General features: G+C 34.1%; 2 protein-coding genes across 4 annotated transcripts; both read left to right on the top strand.

Moving 5' to 3' along the window:
* Window positions 1–421: 421 nt before the first annotated feature.
* On the top strand, window positions 422–27,201 carry DCL3 (dicer-like 3). Of its 3 annotated transcripts, none has more exons than XM_088107196.1 (25): window positions 422–581; window positions 7,275–7,455; window positions 8,088–8,201; window positions 10,467–10,601; window positions 10,743–10,812; window positions 11,474–11,538; window positions 12,080–12,211; window positions 12,321–12,461; window positions 13,967–14,096; window positions 14,662–14,767; window positions 14,875–15,067; window positions 15,170–15,330; window positions 17,729–17,944; window positions 18,030–18,295; window positions 19,941–20,215; window positions 20,314–20,846; window positions 20,949–21,043; window positions 21,313–21,539; window positions 21,636–21,845; window positions 22,837–23,313; window positions 23,402–23,668; window positions 24,202–24,534; window positions 25,532–25,769; window positions 26,119–26,230; window positions 26,498–27,201. In XM_088107196.1, exons 1-25 carry the CDS (start codon window positions 568–570, stop codon window positions 26,712–26,714), a joined length of 4,908 nt encoding a protein of 1,635 aa, XP_087963322.1. In that variant the 5' UTR covers window positions 422–567; the 3' UTR covers window positions 26,715–27,201. The 3 variants fall into 3 exon arrangements, with proteins under 3 accessions (XP_087963322.1, XP_047170029.1, XP_087963323.1); XM_047314073.2 differs by lacking the exon at window positions 422–581 and adding an exon at window positions 6,654–6,878; XM_088107197.1 differs by lacking the exons at window positions 422–581; window positions 12,080–12,211; window positions 12,321–12,461 and adding an exon at window positions 6,654–6,878.
* Window positions 1,748–5,091, top strand: LOC124838480 (Tetratricopeptide repeat (TPR)-like superfamily protein). The gene has a single exon (XM_047314086.2). The coding sequence runs from the start codon at window positions 2,054–2,056 to the stop codon at window positions 5,024–5,026; it is 2,973 nt and encodes a 990-aa protein (XP_047170042.1). The 5' UTR covers window positions 1,748–2,053; the 3' UTR covers window positions 5,027–5,091.
* Window positions 27,202–27,886: the final 685 nt, after the last annotated feature.

The raw sequence follows: 27,886 nt of genomic DNA, 5'->3' as shown, positions 1-27,886 counted from the left end.
AATTTCTCTGTCCAACATTAACTGCACTTCTGTTTTCCTCCTATTAGGATACATGCATTCCTGTACCTCTGCATCCCCATCTCATTTTTATTAAGAAACCCAACACCCCAGTACCCCATTTGAATTGCAACTGCGATATTCATTTTTCCTCTTGAGTTTTTTCTTTGCAGCTCATATGAATTGTTTCTAAAATACCCTAATTAATAAAGTGGTTATTTATTAATTTTTGTTTATTGAAAATTTCTCTGTCCAGCACTAAATGCACCTCTGTTTTTCTCTTATTATACATGCATTCCTGTACCTCTGCATTCTCATATCATTTTTATTAAGAAACCCAACACCCCAATACCCCATTTGAACTGCAGCTGTGATAATAATTTTTCCTTTTGAGTTTTTTCTTTGCAGCTCATATGAATTGTTATATTTGAGAGTGATCAAAATTAAAGATATTTAAGAGGGGTTGTTAGTGTTCAAGTGCAGCTTGGAGTGGTGCTTCCAGCAAGCTTACCTTGCTTTCTGGTGTGCGCTTGGAGTGCGTCTTCTTGTACTCTTGCTGGTTGCATTGATATGACTGGAGGGAGGTTAGTATTTTATTTTTGTTAATTTATTTGTATGGTTACAGAAAACAACAAACATGAATCAGATTTGAAAATTTGAAAACGACAACATCAGCTATTAAGATCAGACGCAGGTCGACCCGATGGAAGGACCTTCGAATTTTCATAACTGTTTCACATTTTATCTTTGTCAAATATTTAAATTATATTTTTTATGTATAAATTAGTTGTTATATGGGTTTATAATTTTTTTTTAATTTTATATATGACTTTATAATGTATTATATACTTTTTAATTCATATAAATTAATTTTTATGAATTTATTAAAATTAATAAAAATTTTGAATAATATTTATTTAAGATAACCTTATCGAATATGCATATTCGATTCTACAAAAATCAGATTGGATATATGATATTTACAAGTTCGAATGTCAAAATCCATATAAAAGTTTAATTATATTACTTATTTAATTATTTTATTGCTTTATAATTACTTTTAAAAATTTGTATGAGTTTATAATGTATTATATAATTTTTAATTCATATAAATTAATTTCTATAAATTTATTATAATTAATAAAACTATTTTTGAATAAAAATAAATTTAAAACGAGTCTATAGATATCGGATGTGAATATCTCATATTTACTTGATGTCAAAATTTAATTTATGTTTAAAACGTTATAAAATTTTAATTTTATTAATTATTTAATTATTTTATTAGTTTATAATTATTTTTAAAATTATGTATGATTTTGTGAGTTTATAATGTAACTAAATAATTTTTAATTATATAAACCCTCCGATAACATGTAATAAAAATAAAGAACTTTTATTCTGATAATATATTTGAAAAACCAAGTGGCTTGATGTGCCATTTTTTTACCATTTTTCATTTGACTTAATAAATGGAAAATACTATATCAAAATGATACCGCGGACTTTAAAAAAATAAGAACAAAATTTATGCATTGAGAATGGGATATTTTATACTGTCATCTAATTTTAAATTGTTATGTATAATTAAATTTGTTGACTTTATAATAATTTTAAAAAATTATATTAAAATATTTTTTTATTATTGGATAACTTGGTGAAATAACAAGTTTTCTGAACTTTTAGTAATATAGCTTTTACACTGGCAGTTCCACTTAATAAACGCCAGTATTAAATATCAAATAATAAAGTAAAACTCTGTTTTTTTTTTATTATCGAAAATGATATCAAAACTACCAAGATATTGTATTAATTATTATTTTTTGTTGACAGAAACTATGCTTAAGTCTTAAGAGCATATCAATGATGATTTATTATTAGTTTAGCGTGTAAATATAAAAATAAAAAAAAATTAGAAAGATGTCATGTTCTGACTTCCCGCTGTAATGCAAACCTGAGTTCCAACTTCCATGTTCCAAGTCCAAGCAGCAAACAATGCAGTAAACTGGTTTTGAACGAACCCAGCATGGTCTGAGATTGAGTTCCCAATGCAAAGATGCAGTTGCGAATGCGAGGCACTTCCACTGCCAACGCATTAACCCCACGCGCACACCACATCCATTCACATTCCCATTCCCTTTCCCTCTCACACCCCCACTCTCCCCCTCAATGGTTCTCCATCCTCCGCCACGCCATCGCCGCCTCCGACCTGCCCCTCGGAAAGCGCGCCCACGCCCGCATATTAACGTCCGGCCACCATCCCGAACGTTTCCTCACCAACAACCTCATCACCATGTACGCCAAATGCGGCTCCCTCTCTTCCGCGCGCAAACTGTTCGACGCAACGCCCCACGACGCCAAAGACCTCGTAACCTGGAACGCCATCCTCGCCGCCTACGCCCAAGCGGACAACCCCTACGACGGCCTCCACCTCTTCCGTCAACTCCGCCACTCCGCCCTGTCCACCACGCGCCACACTCTCGCTCCCGTCCTCAAAATGTGTCTCCTCTCCGGTTCCTCCTTCGCCTCCGCGTCCCTCCACGGTTACGCCCTTAAGATCGGGTTACTATGGGACGTGTTCGTGGCCGGCGCTCTCGTCAACATTTACTCCAAGTTTGGACGAATCAGAGAGGCGCGTCTTTTGTTCGATGGAATGGCCGTGAGGGACGTTGTGCTCTGGAACCTCATGTTGAAGGCTTACGTCGACACGTGTCTCGAACACGAAGCGTTGCTTCTCTTCTCAGAGTTTCACCGAACGGGACTGCGTCCCGATGACGTCACTCTTCGTACTCTCGCGGGGGTTGGTATGAGTAGAAATACTGCTTTCGAATCGCAGTTGAAGCAGCTTCGAGCTTATGCCACAAAATTGTTTATACGCGACTGTGACAATTCGGATGTTATTGCATGGAACAAGACACTATCTCGGTGTCTTCAGAGAGGTGAAGCTTGGGAAGCTGTAGATTGTTTTAGGGATATGATAAAGTCAAGTGTTGCTTGTGACAGCTTGACTTTTGTTGTCATGTTGTCTGTGGCAGCCAGTTTGAATTGCCTTGAACTGGGGAAACAGATTCACGGTACTGTCATGAGGACGGAACTGGATCAAGTTGTTTCTGTTGGAAACAGCCTTATTAATATGTATGTTAAGGCTGGTTCAGTTTCTCGTGCGAGATCTGTGTTTGGTCAAATGAATGAAGTGGATTTGATATCATGGAACACCATGATATCTGGCTCTGCACTGAATGGTTTGGAGGAGTGTTCTGTTGGTTTCTTTGTTGATTTATTACGTGATGGCCTGTTGCCGGATCAATTCACTATTGCGAGCGTTTTGAGGGCTTGTTCCTCTCTTGAACAGGGTGGCCATCTTGCCACACAGATTCATACTTACGCAATGAAAGCTGGTGTTGTCTTGGATTCATTTGTTTCAACAACTCTTATTGATGTCTATTCCAAGAGTGGGAGGACGGAGGAGGCAGAAGTTCTTTTCGTTAACCAAGATGATTTGGCATCTTGGAATGCTATGATGCATGGGTATATAATGCGTGATGATTTTCACAAAGCATTGAGGCTTTATTCGATATTGCATGAGAGTGGAGAGAGAGGGGATCAGATCACTGTGGCGAATGCAGCTAAAGCTGCTGGGGGATTGGTGGGGCTTGAACAAGGGAGGCAAATTCATGCTGTTGTCGTAAAAAGAGGGTTTAATTTAGATTTGTTTGTCATCAGTGGTGTTCTTGACATGTATCTAAAATGTGGAGAGGTGGAAAGTGCAAGCAGAGTTTTCACCGAGATACCCTCACCTGATGATGTTGCTTGGACTACTATGATATCAGGATGTGTGGAAAATGGACAAGAGGATCATGCTCTTTCCACATACCATCAGATGAGACTTTCCAGGGTGCAGCCTGATGAATATACCTTTGCTACCCTAGTCAAGGCTTGTTCTCTTTTAACAGCATTGGAACAAGGGAGACAGATTCATGCAAATATTGTAAAACTAGACTGTGCTTTTGATCCTTTTGTGATGACCTCACTCGTTGACATGTATGCCAAGTGTGGGAACATAGAAGATGCACGTGGTTTGTTTAGAAGAATGAACACGAAGAGGATTGCCTCGTGGAATGCCATGATAGTAGGATTAGCTCAACACGGAAATGCTGAGGAAGCCCTCCAGTTTTTCAAAGACATGAAATCTAGGGGTCTAATGCCGGATAGAGTTACTTTTATAGGGGTTCTTTCTGCTTGCAGCCACTCTGGTTTGATATCCGAAGCTTATGAGAATTTTTATTCCATGCAGAAAAACTATGGTATTGAACCTGGGATTGAGCACTATTCTTGTCTTGTTGACGCCCTTAGCCGAGCGGGGCAGCTACTGGAAGCTGAAAAGTTGATATCATCAATGCCTTTTGAAGCTTCTGCTTCAATGTATAGAACACTGCTTAATGCTTGTAGGGTTCAGGTAGACAAAGAGACAGGAAAACGTGTAGCAGAGAAGCTTTTGACCTTGGAGCCATCAGATTCAGCAGCTTATGTTCTTTTATCCAATGTTTATGCCGCCGCAAACCAATGGGAAAATGTGGTGAGTGCCAGAAATATGATGAGAAAAGTAAACGTGAAGAAGGATCCGGGGTTTAGTTGGGTAGATTTGAAGAACAGAGTGCATTTGTTCGTAGCTGGCGATAGGTCACACGAAGAAACTGGTTTGATATATAATAAGTTAGAGTATGTTATGAAGAGGATCAGAGAAGAAGGATATGTCCCTGATACGGAATTTGCACTTGTTGATGTAGAAGAAGAAGATAAAGAGTGTTCTTTGTATTATCACAGTGAGAAGCTAGCAATAGCTTATGGGCTTATAAAAACTCCTCCATCCACAACATTAAGGGTAATTAAAAACCTCAGAGTGTGTGGAGATTGCCATAGCGCAATCAAATATATATCAAAGGTTTTTAAGCGTGAAATTGTTTTGAGAGATGCAAATCGATTTCATCATTTCGGGAGTGGGATCTGCTCTTGCGGCGATTACTGGTGATGTGAATTTAATCTTTCCATAAATTGGTACCCCATTTATTTAATTGGGCTAATATTAAAGTTTCAGAGTGTTTCCAAATACTTAGAGTATTGCCATACTTGGACCATTTATTCTTGAAACCATTCTCACAATTATCAAGGAGCTTACTACATAACTTCACCATAATTATTTTCTAGTGGTGGATGAAAAAAAAATCTGACAACCATAACTTCAATAGAATTCCCATGTACTCTCACATAGTTCAAGGTCAAATTTGTCAGTCAAATTGCTTGTTGAAACTAATGCCATTTGTAATGGAGTTTAAATCTAGATTTTACTTGTAAAATCTGAAATTGTTAGAACTGATAAACAAAATCGTATAGATTATCAGTTTTTTTATTGTTCACCTTCTTTTGGGTGAATATGTGTGTTATAGTAGTACCACTCAATTAAAATTAATGTAATTAAAATTCATCCTTTCTTTTTCATCTTTAAAACCTATTTACTTTTTTTTGGATAATGATACTTTAACAATATTTTTTGACAACATTTTAACATCATTTACTCGTCATTCTATGATTGATCCATGTTAGTGTTTATGATTATTATTATTGATTGTGGAGTAATTTTGAACCAATCACAGAATAATGACACGTAGATGATGTTAAAATATTGTCAAAAAATGTTGTCAAAGTATCATTATCCTACTTTTTTTTTCTTAACGAGATTTCAATTAAAAAATATCCAAATTCAATTAGAATAACATTAAAATTAAGAATTTCAATTAAAATAAAACTCAATTAAGTTACTTATAATTCTAAACATCTCTCCTCTTAAGTAACTTGCATTTTTTACATGCAGTTTCATCTTTCTATCTAAATCCAATTAAACGTAAAATTAAGAATATTAAAATTAATTTTCTACTATTAGTTATCAATAAATAAATTTGAAAATCTTGCTACTAAATTTTTTAATGATATTGAAATGGGGATCCCTATTTTCAAATATTATAAAGAGGAGCATTCTGGTAGGTTGTGTCTTAGTTAATAACATGTTTTGAACGTTTTGAAAGCTCAAATTTTACCTAAAATTTTTTAAAACTTATAAACACTCCATCGTCTTCATAAAAAAAGAAGTGAATGTTCAAACGCAGTAAAATTATCTACTTATTTAATTACATATTTTTACTTTAAATTTGAAAGTTTATGTCATTATTACTCGGATACTTAAAATATAAATAAAATAATTTTTAATTTATCTTTAATATAATGTTAAGCCCAATAAGTTTGCTGAAAAATAATTATTATATCGTATATCTAAAAATAAGAGCTAATTTTTTTTTATATATATCACAAAAAGTTCATCAGAAACTTAAATTTATATTTGATGTCTTATATTAAATATTTTATTGAACATTTCTTTTTACAAAATTTCACCTCCATTTTTTATTTTTAATTTGATATAAAATATTATACATAAAGAATTATCATGAAAATGAGAGTTTAGTACCTGAAAAATTAAAAATATTTGTAGTAAGAAATAGAATAAAAAAATAAAATAAAATAACAATATTTAAAATAAAATAACTTTTATTATTTATTGTTCCTAAAACTGACGGAATCTTATTTTGTTTACTTTATGTGAACTGAGTACATTAGTCCCTCTCTACTCAAAGCTTTCAGTCTTCACAGGGCACACTTCTCCCTGACCCCTTTTCCAGTTTTTGTTTTTCCCTACTGCAGCAAACTCTGATCATGAATTTCAACCATGATTCATTACACCATAACCAAAATCAAAGTAAAAAACGAAAGCAACCCGATGTTGATAATTATACATCCCTGGAATTGTCTGCTTCCAACATGAACCCCAGAAGGTGGTTCCTTCTTTTTCAAACACTGGTTGAATTTTTTATTTTTGGTTTTTTCAAGGGTTGCGTCATTTTATTTGATTGACCTTCTTCTTGAGTTTTAAAAATTGTTATGGGTTTTGCAAAATGCACGCCCCCATTATGTTTTTTCGTGTTTTAGGCATAATGGTCTGGGAAGAATGATCACGAAGATTGCGTTTTTCTTATCTTCTAGATCCTTTCTTTTTTAGTTTGATAATAAAGACTGCATTTTGTGTTGTTTTCTTTATCTTTTATCGATTTTTTTTATTCCACTTTGATAATAAAGATTGCATTTTTTGGTATTTTCTCTATCTTTTCTGTTCGAATTTGGTCATAAAGACTGCTTTTGCTATTTTCACGCCTTCTTTGTTTAACATATAGTTATCAGACAGAAGTGTTTGAAGTTGCACGGAGAAGGAACACAATAGCCGTGTTGGATACAGGCTCCGGTAAGACCTTGATTGCGGTGATGATTATGAAAGAGGTTGGTCAAACCATCAAGTCTTTGGGAATGAAGAAGCTGATTGTTTTCTTGGCTCCCACAGTTCATCTAGTCAATCAGGCATCTTACATCCTAACTCTCTTTCTGCTTTTGCTTATCTTTCACACTTATAAAGGATAAAGTTCTCATCATAACATGAACTAACATGGTCTTAATGTGGTCTGTCTTAGAGGTTCAGCACATCCTTCAATAAAAGGACCTGCAAACTGCTGTCAGTTTACTTCTGGTGCCAAGCAGAATTTTTATTCTAAAAATAATTATAACTTGAAGGGCTTAGTCATGGTGTCTGCTATTTGATCTTTCGAACCACAATACGTTATTTTAACAACCCCATCTTTTGTTAAAGTCATAAAGAAAATAATATATTATTCAATGTGTTTACTTGTACCATGCAAAATAGGATTTTGAAACTTTTGTAATTAAGGTCAGTGGATCTTTGATAATTTGTTGAAAGGTTAAAGCTCTTAGGTCATATAGATCTCTGAGAATGGGAGTTTAAAAGCTATATTATTCAATAATGAATTTAAACTACCTAAAATTGTGGTTACAAGATGATTAGCTCCTAATAACAAGGACATTATTAATATAGAGAGGTCCAATAAGTGAGTAATGAGATGTTGTACTCTTCCTTTGTAACAAAGTATTTGATTTATTGATTCAGAGGCTAAACGGTGTTTGCGTCCACCTTGCAGCAATTCAATAATATAAGATATCTGACAGATTTTCAAGTTGAGGAATACTATGGGGCTAAAGGAGTTGATACATGGACTTTGAAGACATGGGAGCAGAAGATTAGTAACAATGATGTATGTTTATTTATTAACCCCATAATTGATTTCACAAAGATACTTTAGGCTTCATTCTTTTACGTGGGATTCGACATTCATTGATTTGAGCAGTATTATTTTGGGCTTGATGACATTTTTGCTTTTGTTCTCTTATAATTATGCAGCTTACATTCTTTTTGTTCTTTACTCATGGAACACAAGATATTACATAATTTAAAACTTATGGTATTTTCTTTGTCACTGTCTCGGTCCATGGTTGTCCATTCTTGTTCAACATTGATTGATTGATTGACTTTTGTATACTATTATGTAGATCTCGGGTTTATGATGCTTGGATGGTTTTTGATTCTCCATTCTTGTTTAATGTGAGATATTGACCTGAACTTGTATAATTAATTTAAGAAGTGGAACTTTTAATTGTTCTGAATTGCTAAGCTAGAATAGTAGTAAATTAGTTATCTCAACATGATGTTTTTGGTGAAAAATTATTCAAACTTTAGTTTCATTAGTCTATAATAGCACAATGAATAAACAAATTGAGTCGGATAGTGTATTGTTAATTTTATTCTTAACATTTTTTTGGCTTGAGTTTGACATGTTTTGTAAAACTACAAATCTTCTATTTTATTTGTGTACTAACATTTTCTTTTATTGTTTGGATTTTCAAGCTCAATTTCTAGCACTTGCGAAGTTTCTTAATAATGAATTTTATACCTGTTATAGATGTGATTTGATCATATTAGAGTTATGATTTGATAGGGAAATATCTTCCCAAATATTTATCGTTATTAGGTATTGATTTTATTCCTTATCATTGTATCTCATTTTCATTTTTGTATCCCTTTTCACAATCCTCTCTATATTTTATCATATTTCTTGTTTTTTGTCCCTTCCTTTTCTTTTTATTCCCCACATACTGCCTCATCATTGTCCTGTCCATTGCCACCTTTTTTGGTATGACCCACTCTTGATGTGCCACACAACTAGAAGCTCCATCCTATAGTAACCAATTCTATCCCAAAACAAAACCCAAGGTGCTGCTCTTTGGTGCATGTATTTTGGTGCTTTGCTTCTTTTTGATTGAGCTCCTCCACCTCTGACGACCTTGTTTCATGGTTGTTTAGTTCTGCTAGATATATTATATTTATCTTATCTTTATATTTTATCTTTAGCTAGTTTGTTATTATTTCTTATTTGTATTTTTGTTTTAGCCCATATTTCTTCTATTATAAATAGAGTATCCTATGTGTATATTTAACAAGAGAGGAGATTAATCTTATACATAGTTTTCACTATATTCAACAAGGTATCTAGAGTCAGGTTCTTTTGAGGAAAACTTTTTTTTGTTGACTCTGCCACTACACCTTTTGCTGCGGGCGACAACACTGTCTACTGCTGTCGACGACGCCGTCATCTACCTCCATCATCTACAACTGCCACTATCGGAGTTTCAGGTTTGACTGACGATCACATGGTTTTGATCGTCTTGGCCAGGTGACCATCATGTCGTCAATGACGCATTCATCAAAGCTCTTACGCGCTTTCAACACCTTTTGAAGTTGTGGATCTGCTCCCTTTTCATTGTGCGTGTGGCACGACTCGTCTTCTTAGGCAGCGCTTTAGAGTGTCGAGGTCACTCTTTTTCCTTTTTCAGGTGCCTTGATTGAAGAATCTTAGATTGTTAAGGTTTCCCTCTCGTGTTCATCCATGGCTTCTTTTGGTACTGTCTCTTCTGACCTCCCTTCTGTCACCTCTTAGGCAGCGATTTAGAGTGTCGAGTGTTGAAGTTGAGTACCAAGCCATGGTAGTAGTTGCTTGTGAGATTGCATGGCTTCAAACAATTAAAATTATAGGCTCTCAAGGTACTAAACTCATGAGACACTCAAGGTACTAACTAAACACATGCCACAATCAATGTCTATTTAGATTGTGCCAAATCCAGTGCATGAGTGGACCAAACAATAAAGATTAATTGTTACTTTGTGAGAGAAGATAGTCTTAGGAGAAATAATCACTAATTGTGTTAACTCTATTGACCAACTTGTGAACATGTTCACTAAATCCCTTAAGGGCTCTTGTGTTGATAACATATGTAACAAGCTTGACGCATGACATATACTCTGGCTTGTGGGGAAGTATTAGAGACATAATAAGGAGATATGATATTATGGTTTGATAAGGAAATATCAATGTAGAAAGCATGCAAGCATTTCTTCTCTATTGAATATTTGTATAATGACGTAGCTATGTGGTTGCTACAAAAATAATATCTTTGTCTTACAGGTATTGGTTATGACACCTCAGATTCTTTTGGATGCCTTAAGAAAAGCATTCGTGCGTATGGAAATGATATGCTTGATTGTTATTGATGAATGTCATAGAGCAACTGGCAATCATCCCTATACAAAAATAATGAAGGTAAGTGCTATAAAACATTCTTCTTTTTCCCTTGTATTTATTTGATCAGACATGATTTTTCATCTTTTTCCTTTAAACATTGTCTTTTAGGTTAGGAAATAGATTTACAAATAACTTTTGTCTTGTATTATGCCAATGAAGGAATTTTATCACCAAGTAAAGGAAAAGCCAAAGATTTTTGGGATGACAGCATCACCGGTTGGTAAAAGAGGTAACTATTTACTTGCCAACTTTGGCTAACAACAGTGAGTTAAAGAATGCTTTCCTTGTGAGTTCAAAGTATCCAATTTATTCACCAATTCTCCCTAGATTGTTCTTCTTTCTTTGTTTATCTTGTCATTAGTTTTAGAGGATAGGGAAGGGGGAATTTTTGTGGGGGTCCTGCATTAGAAACTTTCTCTAGTGACAAGGGAAAGTGGGGAGTGAAGGTAATTTTGTTTTTTAATTTTTTGTATCATAAAAAATAAATAAAAGAACATAATGTTTTAGGAAAAATAACTTGGTAAAAAAATTAAAATTTTCAAAGTTATAATTTTTATAATTAGTATAAAAAGCTGTTTAATACAGTTTATTTTTTTACTTAATTTTATCTACTGTTCCACTCATCCATAGTTGCATAAAGAACCAACATTGGTTGGCACAAATAATCCAAATGTATGCCATGATTTGCTGTGCCCGGCTTCCTGATAAAAGCTCTTTTCTGTGCATGGTTTATAGTAGTAATTTCCTGTCTTACAGAAAGAGTAACTGTTTTGTGAGGTTCATATGAAAATGATTACTTGTAGTCCAGATTGTGAATATAAAGACTTGAAAGCATTTGGATTGTACATTGAAAGCTATATGCATTATTTATGTTATATATCCCGAATCAGGTGTTTCCTCCACTGCGGATTGTGAGGATCAAATATCAGAACTTGAAAGTATCTTGGATTCTCAGGTAATATCAATTTCCATGCATTGATTTGATTTATTTTTTCTGTATGTGTTTGGCCCAAGAGATTGCACACATGAATGAGACAGTTTTGTTGATAATTCTGTACAGAACCAGAATTAGAGTAAATACAAACCCACAAAAACACACATCTAAGCTCTAAAAGAGAGCTCTCTATCTCAAACGTACATTTAAGCATGTATTACCACTAAAAGACATCTAAGCTCTAACAGAGAGCTCTCTATCTCCTGCTCATAACTGCCAGCCGTACTTATATCCCTCTAACACATATCTATCTAATATAATAACTGTCCTATAAAATAGTTATGACCCACACATAAAAGACAAGCATAACTGATAAAATAACTGTCATCCATCCACACACATAACAGCCCCTCGAAAATAACTTATTTCAGTTACTCGTTTTCTTTTCTGGTGACAAAGTTTCCATGGCATGCTGGTTTCTTCTACTGGCCTATCAGAGTGCACGTGATAGGATGTATATACCATTAAAAGAATGTAAATGTCTCTTTTTATGTTTCTTTAGAGATATACTGTTGAAGATCGAACAGAGATGAGTAGATATATATTGTCTGCTAAAGAGAGTTGTAGATTTCATGACCAAGCACGATTTTCTGCCTTGAGTTTGAAACCAAAGATTGAAGCCTTGTGGTCCAAGGTATCTGTGGATCATCTTGCTATGTACAGAGTACTCTGCTATTTTCCCCAATTCTACTAAATATTTCTTACAGCTAAAGATACTGACTGAATTTAACCTGTTTGGACAGTTTGATGCATTGTTATCAGAAAATAAAAGCAACTATATGGATGTGGAGAATAAATTTAAGACACTGTCTCAGCGAATGTCCAATGAACTTGGAAAAATTTTACATTGCCTTGAAGATCTTGGAATCCTATGTGCTTATGAGGTAGTTATCAAACTCTCATTGTAGGGAAAACGTTGCACTGTAAAGAAACAGATAGGGGGGAATATCTTAATTTCTGATGTTTTGTTAAGAGTCATTGAAGTCTGTATTTATTAATTGGGGTTATATTTTGTTTACCAATGCATTGCTTCTTATAAATATGATGAAAAAACCCACTTAAAAGTTTTATGTATTCGAGGTTGGGTAGAAAGTCTTTTTGATATGTGGGAATATCAACATATTATAACATGGCATTTACACATTTATAAACATAAATTAGTAAAGGAGTTATTGGTGATGGTATATTGTGGTGTTTTTTTAATAAAATAAGTAGACAAGTAGGCTTGCGTTTTTTATGTGTTTGTCTTATATGCTTTTCAACTTATTTTAATAAGAAAATCTTATTTGCTTCTTAAATTAGTGATTATTTGTGTTAGATTTCTACTTAAAACAATTGGCACAAAGTGAAGTTGCCCAATAGATATATAAGCCACACTCCAAGACTTCAGTAAGGCAATGTGAGACTTCCCAATACTCCCATGCTTAACCAGGCGAGCTTGGTGATTACCAAGATGAGTTATAGGCTTTAATACCAATTGTTGAATAAAACACTTACCATTAGTTGAAAAGTTATAATTAATAGTCAGGCGTAACTTGTTTACTTGAGATCATATCAATCCCAGTGCCAGAATTTGATTGTAACTTGGCCTACTTGGCTAACCCTACGAGACAATTGATGTCGCTTCCAACAACGATTGTTGCATTGTTTTGTTGGGAGTTGAACTCATGACCTTTAGATTTCAGCTTAAAACCAATTTGCATTTAGTGAAGTTGCCCAATAGACATATAAGCCGCACTCCATGACTTGAGGCAGACAATGTGGGATCTTTTAACAAAAAGGTCATTTCAAAAAAACTTATTTTAAGTTTAATAAACTGACCTATTTTTGTTTTGTAATTAAGAAAGAGTCATTTGTATTTGAATTGGGATTATATTTTGTTAACCAGTACTGTCTTCCTAATCAAAAATAAATTTTCAACTCTCAGCTCTAACCCACATAATGTTTTGACTCTAAATTCTTTCTTTTACCTTTGGCTGTGTAGCAAGCCAATTTTTTTTGGTATTTTAAAATAAAACCATATATTAGAAATAAATGTAAATTTTACACATTCATTTGTATTTGCAGCTCCAACTTTCTAATCATAGTTTTATCTTTTGTTCATCTCTCTCTCACTCACACATAGATGTATGTATATGATAGTGGATTCCATCCTAATTCAACCATTATAAAATCGACATGTAAGGTGAGGTTTTGCACATATTTATATATTATAATTTGATCATATATCTAGTTAGGATAGACTGTGTTGCTCTCTTAAGTGCATTTATGCCTAATTTCCTGAGAAAATAACTTGGAAGATGATGGTTGCACTTATTTATATATTATATTTTGACCATATTTCTAATTGATGTGGAAACAAATATTATAGCATTCTATATTTGTGCAGGCAGTTAAAATCTGTCACGAGAATTTCTCCAAAACTGAAGGAACGTGTGAAATTTACAGAACAGGTTATCTTCAGTGTATAAATTTTGTTGAAGACGTCATAAAATTAATTGAAGAATCCCTCCATTGTGGTATGTTTTCTCTATAGTTTCTTCTTCCCAAATGCCCCCTATATTTGTGCGGTCTTTGGGAATTTTCATGAGATTTGAGAATTGAGATTGCAAGTATCAATATTTAATTCTGGAAATCTAGTATAATTTCATTAGTTTATCTGCTACTAGTATATTTATAAGAATTCTTATAAAGTCTATTTATGATAATATGTTGCAAGATTTTGCTGACGCTTAATATGTAGCAATATTTTATATCAGCAATAATTTTTTATTTATGTTCCTTTGTTTTTAGAATGCTTAGTTTTCTGTTTGAAGGTGTTAATGGCACACTTTCCATATGTGCATTCTGATTTTGACATCACAAGCAATCTGTTGCAATGCAAAAACGTTGTGGATAACTGGATCTTCCTCATTGGTTTTTTATTTGGTTCACAATTATTTAAGAAATTACAGTAGCATGCTTTTTAGACATCTTTTTTAGAAACGACACCATGCTATAAATGCTTATGTGACACGGTAAATTTGTTCATTCATTTCACTCTGACTTAATCTCTGCCAACTGATTTAACTAATATTACTGCAGATGATAAAAACATTTTGGGGGTTGATTTTGATTATTCAAAGGCAGAAGATATGGGATACTTATCTCCAAAGTTACTTGAACTTATTAAAATCTTCCAATCACTTGGGTATGGCACTATGATATACTGTTATGGTCATATAAATAGTTTTCCTTTGAAACAAAGTTGTACTATGTAATATAGCAAATTGGTAATGTATATTTCTGTGTTTACAGCGAATCTAGTCAGGTGTTGTGCCTTATTTTTGTTGATAGAATCATTACAGCTAAGGTGATTGAAAGATTTGCAAAGAAAGTTCCCCAAATTTCTCATTTCTCAGTTTCCTATTTAACTGGAAACAGTACATCGGTTGATGCTGTGGCTCCTAAAAGGCAGAAGGAAATATTGGAATCTTTTCGCTCTGGAAAGGTAATTAAGTACTGCATCATGCGGATCAAGTAATGTGCAATAAATTTGTCTTAAATGTTGATATTGAAAATCTAATAAATAGATTATCAATGCTTTGTTTAGGTCAATCTATTATTTACTACTGATGTACTTGAGGAAGGAATTCATGTGCCAAACTGCTCATGTGTGATAAGATTTGACCTCCCAAAGACAGTTCGTAGTTATGTCCAATCTCGCGGAAGATCTAGGCAGGCTAACTCCCAATTTGTTGTGATGTTGGAGAGGCAAGTATTCTGATTCTCACAACCTGGTTGATGCTGGAGATTCCTTCTTCATTGAACACTCTTAGTACTTATTTTCAAGCGTGTTCACTTATTCAAAATTGATATACTGAGGACGTATAAATGGGAAGAGGAATTTAATTTTGTATATTTCCAGAAGTTTTATATCGACTAGAGATAAGACCAATTTAAAAATGGATGTAAAACTTACTTTAAAGATGATTTTGTGGGGTTGAGTTAGGTTTAAAGTCCACTTCTTAACATGGCTAGAGCCATGTTAGTGTAGGTTGTTGTATGTTGACTCTATTGTTCCATCCGCTATCGGACCATCACTAATATCTAGTCTATGCTCGAGGTGTATATGTTTGGGCTAAAGGGGGTTTGTTGGATATCTCACATTGACTAAAGATAAAATCAATTTACAGTATATAAGTGGGTGGAAACCTCACGTTACAAGCCGATTTTGTGGAGTTGAATTAGGTTTTTAAGACCACTTCTTAACATAGGGTCATGGGTTTGAGCCTATCCTAGTGAAATTTGATGTTTGTTGAGATTATTGTTTCACTTGCTATTGGACCACCACGAATATATATAGTCCTACGCTCGAGATATATATGTCTCGATATGAGGAGGTGTGTTGGAGGTCTTACATTGACTAGAAATCACATCGACTAGAAATAAGACTAATTTGTAGTATATAAGTGAGTGCAAACCTCATCTTACAAGTTGGTTTTGTAAGATTGATTTAGGTTTAAACTCCATTTCTTAACAATACTAATCTAAGCTTTTAAATCAGGGAATGGTCTCCTGGAAATGCTATGTCTAGAAAATGAGAAGGAAATACAACAAATTCTATTTTTTGTTTTACGATTTTGTTCACCATTTTTACTATCATTAGGACATACTTGCCATACTTACATAGTCAACTCTATCAATTCTAGCATGAGTTTTGGTAGGTCAACTTCCCAACTATGCTCTTTGTTATATAAAGAGAAGAGAGATTATGTAAGATGGTTGGAATATTAATGAGTTAGTTACTTGAGGTGTTAGTTAGATATAAATAGGGAAAGGAGAGGAGAGAAAATGATGCTAATTTTGCATATTGAGCATTATCTCTGGGAAACCTTTGGATGAGAGATTTCATTTTAGATGTTCACTACATTCATTCTTAACAAAATCTGGAAACTGATTGCATATTGTGGACAGATCTTCTCAAGTAGCTTCTTCTGGCAGCTTGCCCTATCATTGCACCAATACCCGAGGAATTTATGTACCCAAATTATTCTTTTGGTCACTAAAATCTGCATAGGTTGATAACTGCTGGTAAATCTGATTCAACTGGATGGTCTCCTATGGCCTTCTTGAATTGAGAAACATGGAAAACTGAAGTTTGCAGGCTTGTTCTGGAAGTTGTAACTTGAATGCCACTGCTCCAACATTTTGTAAAACCAAATAAGGTCTATAATACCTGGCTGACAGTTTAGGGTGAAGTTTAGACATGGAAGTTTGCCTATGAGGAGGTATAATCTTTAAGTAAACCCAATCCCCAGGCTCAGTCAGGAATATTTTCCTGTGCACATGATAGGACTATGAGGGTCTATGTTAGAAGAAAGGGAGTTAAAAAACAACTGTTAGAATCTGTTTTATTAGCTATATTATTTCTTTCAGGATTTGTGTTTTATTGTTTCCTTATTTAACATATTATTACAGTATATGATGGGGATATCCCTGAATTATAGGGATCTGGTTTTGTCTTGGAGCTATTATTATACTTCCTAAAATAGCTTTCTAGTCTTATATATATAGATTGTATTCTCAGCGTAATAAGATGAATCATTCTACCCTAAATTATAACATGGTATCAGCGCTCTTGAATTTTGGGTGCCGCCTCTGACTGCGCACACCAAAACCCTAGACAGCAGCCTTCATTGTTGCCACCATCCTTTTCAGAACAGCCTTCATTGCTGTCGCACACCAAACCCTAGCCGTTAGCCTTCATTGCTGTCAATCGATTTTCTGGGTCGCCTTTATTCACCTCTCCCATTGAATGTAACTCTGTCCATTCAATATGTTGCCAGTGAGAGGACGTGCGGGCCCTTTGATCCAGCTGTTAAGATGGGTGCCAGTCTTCACCTCGGGTGAGCCTTTTGGTTTTTCTCCTTCCATGGTTTGGTTGGCAAGAACTACCAGAGATGGTTAAGATTGAGCTCTGATACCTTGCAGAAAAATGAATATTTTCACTGATTTGAAACAGATACACATGAGGATGTATAAATAGGAAGAGGAGATTAGTTATGTACAAACCAAGTTGCATAATTCTGATTGATTTCTGTAGATTAAACCCTTTAATTCTAGTGTAATTGCTTTCCTTAATTATCGGCATTAACACTTGCATCTACAGGGGAAACCTGAAGCAAAGAGATCAACTCTTTGACATCATTAGGAGTGAGCGCTCCATGACTGATGCATCTATACATAAGGACCATGAATCTAATTTAAGGGTATTTACTGTGGGGAAAACAGATACATACTATGTGGATTCTACTGGAGCTTCTGTGACTTTAGATTCTAGTGTAAATCTTATCCACCGATACTGTGGAACACTTCCCCGAGATCAGTAAGATTGGATCCTGTCATGCCTGACTTCTTTTTAACTATTTGAAACATAGTCTTTATGTTCTTCTGCATGCAATTTGGATTAGGTACTCCTCTGCAAAGCCCACTTATGATTTTCTGCCAGTGGAAGGGGGTTACCAATGTAAATTAACATTGCCATCTAATTCAGTCCTCCAGACAATAATTGGTCCATTAGGAAAACATATTCGTTTGGCAAGGCATCTTGCTTGTTTCGAAGCTTGTAAGAAGTTGCATCAAATGGGTGCTTTAAATGAACATTTGGTTCCATTCATCGAAGATGTTTCAGAAGATGACCATATCGTGAAAAATAAAGAATCTAGTTCAGGGGCAGGTACAATTATCAGCTAATTTTGTATTTACTTTTTATAAACTGCGGATAAATATTTCTTTTAATTTATTAAATTTTGCATTATATTGCTGACACCTCAGACTTCCCAGATACTTGTTGTGCATATTTCAAATATCTTCTGTAGGTCTTCTAATACAATTTCTATCCTTTTTGACTTCATGAACCATATCAGAATTGATTTCATATTCAATACTAACAAAACATCACCATCATGTATTTTGTTTGTGCATAATCAGGACAAACATCCAAGTCTAGGTTGCAAAATATGTATAATTGATTTTTTACAATGTGACAAACCTTTTGTCCTATGTGTTTGATTAGCTGTGTAAGCAACAGATTTTCCATCAGTTGATTATATTTGTAATTTATTTTTCTAAAATCAATTAGAACAAAATTAGTTTCATGTTTAGATATGTTTACTGAAGTTATTTCAAGATAATGTGTCCATTTGGATTGTATGAAATGTTTTAAATAGTTGCTTTTTGAATGGTTACCAGAGTGAAATAATCAGGAATCAATAATAAAAAGGCTTCAATTTCATACATTTTATGAGAAAGATGTCTTTTACCATAAAAGCGTGCACCTTTTCTCTTTATATGACATCTCTTCATGTGTCCCTTTATTATAACTTATTTTCTAATTATTCAATATTTTGAATTTAGAAATAAAATAAAACAAATAGATATTATTGAACAAATGCAAGCATGTGATGAATTATTGCCATTTATTTGGTAGAAGGTAAACTCTTATGCGTTTATCAATCCTCAATGACTGTTATATTTGGATTGAATACTATGATTATGTATTTTTAATATTACTTTAAGGTAAACTCTTATGAACTTACATAATCTCTGAAGTTTGACAACCTTGGATTGAATGAGTATGCTTGCAAGTTTAAAATGTTTAAGGTGCATGGTGCCCAGTGTGGTCAAAATCGCTATTTAAAATGTGGAATCACACGATTTTGCAATTCCACCCACCATATCCAATTTAGAGCCCATGCAAGATTGTGCCAAAGTGAAATGGGCGGGATCATTGTGGAAGATTGTGGAAATGGTGGAATTGCCATGTGTCCATCTTGTTTTACATTATGGGGTTTTGGTTTCTGCATCGCACAACTCTTTTTGGGTTAAAACCCAAGGCCAATAGAAAAGACTGTTCTCCTTCGCGATAACTATGTAATTGATGTTACATTTAACCTTCCTTCTTGTCCACTAAGCAACCACCTTCTCCAAAAGAAAACCTGACTAGTTGTGGCTCTTCCAATTGCTCAACCATACCACAGGTGAAGCTAAGAGGATGCATACCACTCATTGTTTCACTCTTTCTCCTTCACTCATGATTTCACATTTTTCTCCTTTCCTCATAGTTGTGACTATTTTTTTATTGTAAAATTTTGTATTTATGTATATCATATTTATGTAGACTAGAATCTACAATCCGTTTTATGATCCCACAATTTACGATATTGTGAGTCATTCACAATCCTAATTTTTATCTTGATTTTAACTACCTTTATAGTGCCTATGTCAGAATGTGATGATCTGACATTGTTCCTTTTGTAAGGGAATCTACAGAATCTTTCTTTGTGTTAAAATGCATTTTGATTTGCTTTTGGCATTTGAAGGAACCACAAAGAGAAAGGAGTTACATGGAACAGCCAACATTTGTGCACTAAGTGGTGCATGGGGAGACAAACTTGATGTTGAAGCCAGATTTTTTGCCTACAAACTAGAATTCACATGTAGTATTGTTAACGAAATATACTCTGGGTTTGTTCTTTTGATTGAGTCAAAGCTTGATGATGATGTGGGAAATATTGAATCAGATCTTTATTTAGTCTCAAAGGTCGTGAAAGCTTCTGTCTCTTCATGTGGGCAAGTTGATTTGGATGCTAAACAGGTATAAAGGTTTTATCTAACATACTCCTGTCTCTATCATCTTTTAATCTCATTTATTTTGGAAGTTATCTTGATCCTTGTTTGTTTCTTCTTTACTAGATGATGAAAGCAAAATGCTTCCATGAGCTTTTTTTCAATGGTTTGTTTGGTAGATTGGTGTTTAGGTCAAAATCAGCAGGAGGAGAAACAGAATTTTTACTACAAAAAGACACAAAATCATTATGGACAGCAAAACACTTATATTTGCTTCTACCACTTGAGAATTTGAATGGTATTTGTGAGGGAACCTTGCAAATTAATTGGCATGGAATTGATTCCTGTGCATCTGCTATTGAATTCTTAAGGAGAAGATATTCTTTGGTCACTGGAGATTGTGATGATAACGGAATAATCACATCACCTCAGGATACCAGTTCAATGGAGATGGAATATGTTGGAACAAACAAGATTCACTTTGCTAATTGTGTGCTTGATGCTGACAATATAAAAAACACGTTGGTTTTGGCGATTCATACTGGAAAAATATATTGTATTGTTGACATCGACAGTAACCTGTCTGCTGAAAGTCCTTTCTGTGGAAATAATGAAAAATCCAAGGAACGCTTTACCTACTCAGATTATTTCAGTAAAAGGTGCATAATTTGTTGTACTCCACTCGATACATGTGATTTTGCGGGCCTTGTCATTCCTACATTATTAGTATACTTGACTAAACAACTTCAAATTTTGATCAGGTATGGGATTACCCTGAGACATCCAAGACATGCTCTATTACTATTAAAGCAAAGTCATAATCCACACAATCTTTTATTTAACTTTCATGAGGAAGGTTCGTTGTTCCTAATTCAAGTGTTCATCTTGTGGCTCTTATATGCTGTTTCACATTTCTGTATTATGATTTAATGAAATTTCATTTAAAATTGAAATTTACCATCTTCGTTGAAGTTGTCAAGAGGAATTACATTTTACTTTGTGATTATTTGAAAGAACTGATAGTGGATATGAGCTTCTCTATTACTTTCTGTCTTGATAGAATTTATTGAATCCTTGCATGACCATGGTTAACTTCTATTATGGTATGTTTTTGGAGATGAGCAGATGCACGAGACAAATCATCACAAATTGGCTCTACAACCTCCAAAGTGCCTGCACATGTTCACGTCCCACCAGAGCTTTTATATGTTCTTGAATTTAAAAGAAACGTGTTGAGGTCATTGTACTTGTTGCCATCTCTAATGTACCGCATTGAATCATTAATGTTATCTAGTCAGCTTAGAGAAGAGATAGATGGTCAAACTAGCAAGTCCAACATAAATAGCTCACTGGTTTGTTCTTGGATAAAAGTTCTCATTGATTGTTGATTTCTATTTTCATTATGATAATCTTTTTATGTGTTTTTTTTTCCTTCTGTTAAATGTTAGATTCTAGAGGCGCTTACAACTTTGAGATGCAGTGAAAATTTTTCAATGGAACGTCTTGAGTTGCTAGGAGATTCTGTTTTAAAGTATGTGGTGAGCTGTCACCTCTTTCTTAAATATCCCAAGAATCATGAAGGACATTTATCTGCCAAACGATCTCTAGCAGTTTGTAATTCAACCCTTCATAAATTGGCAATTGAACGTAAATTACAGGTATGCTTTGTTGTTTCCTTCTTGTGTTATTGTTTTGGAGCTTAATGTATTAGTCAAAGGCTCGTGAAATGTGGACAAAGCACAAACCCAATAATAACGAGTTATAATGATTATTAAGAAATTAACTTTAAGCTTAACGCAACCCCACAATTGGCTTGTAAAATGAGATTTGCATTCACTTATATACTCTAAATTGGCTCTATGTCTAGTCGATATGGACTTCTTCGATAGCGGCGCAATAGCGGGTGGAATAATATACGTAATAAACAACAAATCTCATTAAGATAGACTCTGATAATGATTCTGATCTCATGTTAAGAAGTCGATTTTAAACCTAATTTAATCCCATAAAACCGGCTTGTAACAGTGAGGTTTGCGCTCATTTATATATTCTAAATTAGCCTTATCTCTTGTCGATGTGAGACTTTCAACAATAATCAATTGTGAGCCAAATAAATTCTGTTTCGGGAGAGAATCAAACTCTTGACCAGATGAAAATTTTGATACATGTTAAATATTGGATGATTAATTTGGATCAGGTGCTAAGATACTTCTTTATTCTAACAAACACAAGTTCAACCCATGCATTTATTTATTCCCTTACTGTTATGTATCAGTATCAATATTAGAATCATATTTGTTAAAAAGCTGCCTTTGTTGTTATCACCCTTCTTGTCCCACATTGACTACAACCATGACATAAATTGAGCTTATAAAGCTTAGGCAGTCTTTACTTACATATAAGCTTTCCAGGGCTAAGCTTTAAGTCCCAAGTCTAAGAATGTTACATTCAGTAAGTTTGGGAGTGATTATTTTCTTTATTTTCAACAGATTAACATTTGCACATAGAAACATTATAAATTTGAAAAATTATATAATATTTTCTTTCCCACCTTATTTTTGTTCTTTACTTCTTAATATCATCGAGACTTTAAGTGGTGGATAAGCATTGGAATGAATTAATGTAAGGTTTTGTCATTTTATCTGTCAGGGTTATATTCGAGACTCTGCATTTGAACCACGACGTTGGGTTGCTCCAGGACAGCGTTCTATACACCCTGTTTCTTGTGATTGTGGATTGGAAACCCTTGAAGTGCCTTTAGATGTTAAATTCCACACTGAGGATCCCAAAGTTGTGGTTGGGAAGTTTTGTGACAGGGGTCACCGCTGGATGTGTTCTAAGACTATTTCTGACTGTGTTGAAGCTCTGATAGGAGCATACTATGTGGGGGGTGGACTATTTGCATCACTTAATGTGATGAAATGGCTTGGAATTGGAGCAGAACTTGAACTATCCTTGGTTGACGAAGCAATCACTGCTGCCTCTCTGCGTACTTGCATGCCAAAAGAAAGTGAGATTGCAAGCCTTGAAAAGAAAATTGGGTATGAATTTTCTGTCAAGGGACTCTTACTGGAGGCTATCACACATTTGTCTGAGAAAGAACTTGGGATTGGCTGCTGTTACGAGGTAGCTGTGAAGTTTCATATATTCTTGAGTAATTTATCAATATTTAACTTGTAAAGTTTCTTAATGCAACTTATTGATATTGTGGCAGAGGCTTGAATTTCTTGGTGACTCAGTGTTGGACGTGCTTATCACATGGCATTTATATAAGAGTCACACAGATATTGATCCAGGGGTGTTGACTGACTTGCGATCTGCCTCTGTCAATAATGACAACTTTGCTCAAGTTGCTGTTAGACATAACCTTCACCAGCATCTCCTACATGGCTCAGGATTATTACTGAGCCAGATATCAGAATATGTGAAGGCCATTTCTGAATCGGATCCTAGATCACTTCCTAACATTAGAGCTCCGAAGGTTGGTGTTGTTGATCATTGGATTATAGCATGTGTACCTATACACACACACACAAAAAGAAGAAAACTCTATCTGAAAGATAAAGTATTCCTACTAAAAGATAAAGTATAAACTAATCTATCTAAAAGATAGAAGATAAACTCATCTTAAATAGAATACTACATATCTACTTACAGTAAACAATATTATTAGCATTGGTTTGTAGATTGTTTTCAATGTTTGCAACATAAAACAAAGATGAATGAAATTCATTTTACTTTCTTATCCATACATACAATGGAGAAAATAGGTAAACTAATAAAGGGAATCTTTTAGTTAAATAAATCAAATTACGCAAATCTAAACATTTTAGTGGTTTTCTTCGTGCATGCCAACATAGAGATTTACAAATTTCAAATAAAGTCCTATTTTACTTCCCAAATAGAGATTGTCACTTTCAAATAAAAACAATTCCTCAATCATGTGGCACAAAACATATATGCAAGACTTCTTCACAAGTTGTAACATGTTTCTTTCTGTTATAAATGTCACAGGCACTTGGAGATCTAGTGGAAAGTATTGTTGGCGCAATGCTAATTGATTCCAAGCTCAGTCTAGACCGAGTGTGGGAGGTTTTCTGTCCTCTCTTATCCCCCATAGTTACACCTGAAAAACTTGAATTGCCCCCGTTTCGTGAATTAAATGAATTGTGCGATTCTCTTGGGTACTGTGTAAAAGTAAATGAAAACTGTGAAAAAAAGGGATCCATGATGCATGTTGAGGTTAGTGTACAGTTGCCAAATGATTTGTTGGTTCGTGAAGGAAAGGGGACAAATAAGAAAACTGCAAAAGGAGAAGCTTCTTTTCATTTGTTGAAGGACCTTGAGGTTTGTTCTTTTATAATTGTGTTCCAGAATCTTCTTTTCCTCTTTGTTAGTGTTAAGGTTTTTCCTAGAAAGTGAATTATAAACCTAACTTAATTTCATAAAAATTGGTTTGTAAAGTAAAATCTGCAACTATTTACATTCTATAATTTGGCTACATGTTTAGTCGATGTGGGATTCCTGTCACAATCTCTCACACCAAGGATTGAACCTATCGAGCAAAGGAATTCAGAGATACAATAAGTCCATAAAACTTTTGTTGGATAGACTTTGATATCATTTTTAATCTCATGAATAATCAATGAGTATATTCTTAGCGGATATATTTGTATGTATATATAAAAAGACAAGTACAAGTATATTCCAGCCTCTGCTCCTTAACCTAAAGCTAGGTACACCCAGAATCAGCTTTATGTAAATAACGAACATTTTAACAGTCTTCTAAAATGCATGCACATGTTGTGTTAATCTTAGTCATGAATAGTTTATTTAGGGACAATGTTTCTTATGTTGAGAACTAATTTTTGGTGAATAAGATGCTAGTAAATGCTTTGTAAACTATAGAAATATGTTCACCTGAACATATAAAACGGGGAGAAATAAACTTTCCAAATTGATGATCATGATTGAAATATCCCAAAAGAAAACATATAATGGATCAAGCTAACAAAATGTATAAAATATTTCAGTTGTGTTATGCCTGGGTAGTTTCAAATTTGTTCTTCCCTTTGTATAGCCTACCTTTGTTAACTGAAAAAAGTGGCTAACAGATGGGATTCCATACTTTATAACATGGGGTTAAAATAAATACTCTGAGTAGTGTCTGCATTTGCACTAAATACTATTAGAAAATGAACCATTGGAAATATTTCTCTACATATCTTTTGTCCTGTCCACCTTACCTGCACAGCTTTCAAAATATTTATCGATGTTTTTCATTCTTCTGGTATCCAAATTTGTATGTTTTATGACCAATTGGCTTATACTCGTAATCCTGCAGAAGCGGGGAATTTCATATTGTAATATCATGTCCAAGGGAAAAAGAGATAATTCTGTCCATATCAATGATTCACCTCATCTCAAAATGGATTCTAGTACTTGTTTTACTCTTAACGAAGAACATTCCTCAGAGTCGGTACATAAAAGGAACAGATTTGATGGAACTAACCCAACTGAAAGTATTTTGCCTCTCAAATACTCTTCTGGTGACGACTCTGGTTTTGGTGCTTCAATTCCAGGTTTGCACTGACTTCTTTTTCTTGTTTGATATCAAGTTTTGTCACCCCCGTGGCAGTGTCCACTTTTGGGAAACTTTCTCCGTTTGCTTCTTTGTAGTTAAATGTTTATTTTTTTAGAACAAGCAGACAAATTAGAGCAAATTGAAGTGATGTGTTTATTTCCATTGTCTATCATGCAATTTTCTTATTCTCAGGCTCCATATACCCATGCTTATAATTTTTTATGAAGAATGGAAAAATATCTGCTATATCAGCTATGTGAAACATCTGAATTTATCACTCTCCTGCTATAAGAGTTAATTTGTTAACTACCTATGGATTAACTTCAATTTTTATTCATGTTACACAGTTAAGTTATCAATTAAAACGAAAAAGGGAGGACCACGGACCACACTATTTGAGGTGTGTAAGAAACTACAGTGGCCAGTGCCTGCATTTGCTTCAACAGAATATAAAGATAGGTGAGCCAGGAACTAATTTGTCCTTTCAACTGCTTAAGCTGGCTGAATCTTGCAGAATTTTTTATATGTAGAATTACATGAAGGATTCTTATATGTATAATATGTGAACAGAACCGATCCCTAAACCTTTAAGATCACTTGTTTCAAAAGGATACTCTAAATGATATTATTGTTTATATATGGTGTCGAGCAAAACATGTGATGTGCAGATAATAGAATTGGTAATATCATGGCACGTGAATCTGACTAGTCTTTATTCTGTAACAGATCTCTATTTGAATCCTGTGAAGGTCTGCAAGGAAGCAAGGGACTGAACTGTTTTGTTTCGAAAGTTACCTTGTGCATACCCAAGTATGGAAATATAGAGTGCCAAGGAGAAGCTAGAAGTGATAAGAAAAGCTCCTTTGACTCTGCTGCAGTTAAAATGCTTCTTGAGCTGCAAAAATTGGGAAAAGTTGAAATTGATCCTCCCCTTTCTAGTTAAGGGGAAGAGAAAGGAAGGGAAGGGAAATGAAGAGGAACAAAAGGGAAAAGATTATAAGAGAAGGGCTGGTACTACAACTTTGTGCCCCCAAAAAACATGAACTGATGTTTTGGGGTTGCAAATTTGTGTGTTACTAGTATTGTGACCCAAAGTAGAAAAAGATTGGGATTGGAAACAACGAGGTGGTCCTTTTCCTTTCCTTTCCTTTCATTTTCTGGGGGAAGTTTGTAGTGTTTATTTAGAAATAAAACTGTTAGACATGCCTTTGGTGCTGTGCAAGAGAAAGAATAAAGTTGCACAAATAAGCAATGCTGAAATTGGGTCTGTAGGTTTATAATGTATGGGTGTATCAAATGTAATTTATTGTTGTAAGCTACTTTGTGTGTGCCATTTTTAAAATACATGAAATAATTATTCAAAAATAAAGGATTGACAAACTCAAATATAACTAATGTATTTGTTTAATATAATTTATGCTTTGTTTTTACTGTCTGTATGATATATTTTTGGTCTGAAATACATTGGTTTTCTCAGCCGTTTTAATACCTCAACAAAATGTTTATCTAGCATACCTTTCACAATAAACATTCAAAAGAATTTCCTAAATCAGTTTGTGATATCTCCAGTGGATTGGATTTATCTTGCAATCAATCTAAATTCTGTCTAAATACCTTTCTACCTAGAGTTTCCCAAATAGACTTTCTCTGGACTCAATTACGAATTCTTGCATTGTTAGAGATCCAATAAAAGACATCTTCAAGAACGAGGTCGATAATGATGGTCATGGTTCTGATGATTCAGTGTCGGAGTTGAGCATGTAGGAGGAAGATTTGCTAGGTTGCATGCATAAACTCTGGTGGCATCTCAATATAAAATGGGAAGGTGCGTGTAAAATCAATTCATGTAATAAATATGCAATGCAACATTTTTTCTTTGGAAACATTATGTACCAAAAAATTTGTTTATTTTGTTAATAATCACCTTAAAAATTATATCCACAATTATTCATTGAAAGCAAATGTAACTTCCTAGTTAATCATCAAACTGTTACTTTTCAAGTATATTTTTCAGGTGATATATGCCATCAAGTCTACTTATTCCACGGTGATTTATTCATTAAATTTCACATGAAGATTAAAATAATTATTTAATTACTACCTATGCAAGCAAAT

The sequence above is a fragment of the Vigna umbellata genome, chromosome 2, assembly GCF_029865625.1.
Source record: "Vigna umbellata cultivar VRB3 chromosome 2, Vumbellata_1.0, whole genome shotgun sequence".
NCBI classification, from domain to species: Eukaryota; Viridiplantae; Streptophyta; class Magnoliopsida; order Fabales; family Fabaceae; genus Vigna; species Vigna umbellata.
The sequence above is the reverse complement of the archived record's forward strand: the minus strand, read 5'-3'. Positions and strand labels throughout refer to the sequence as shown.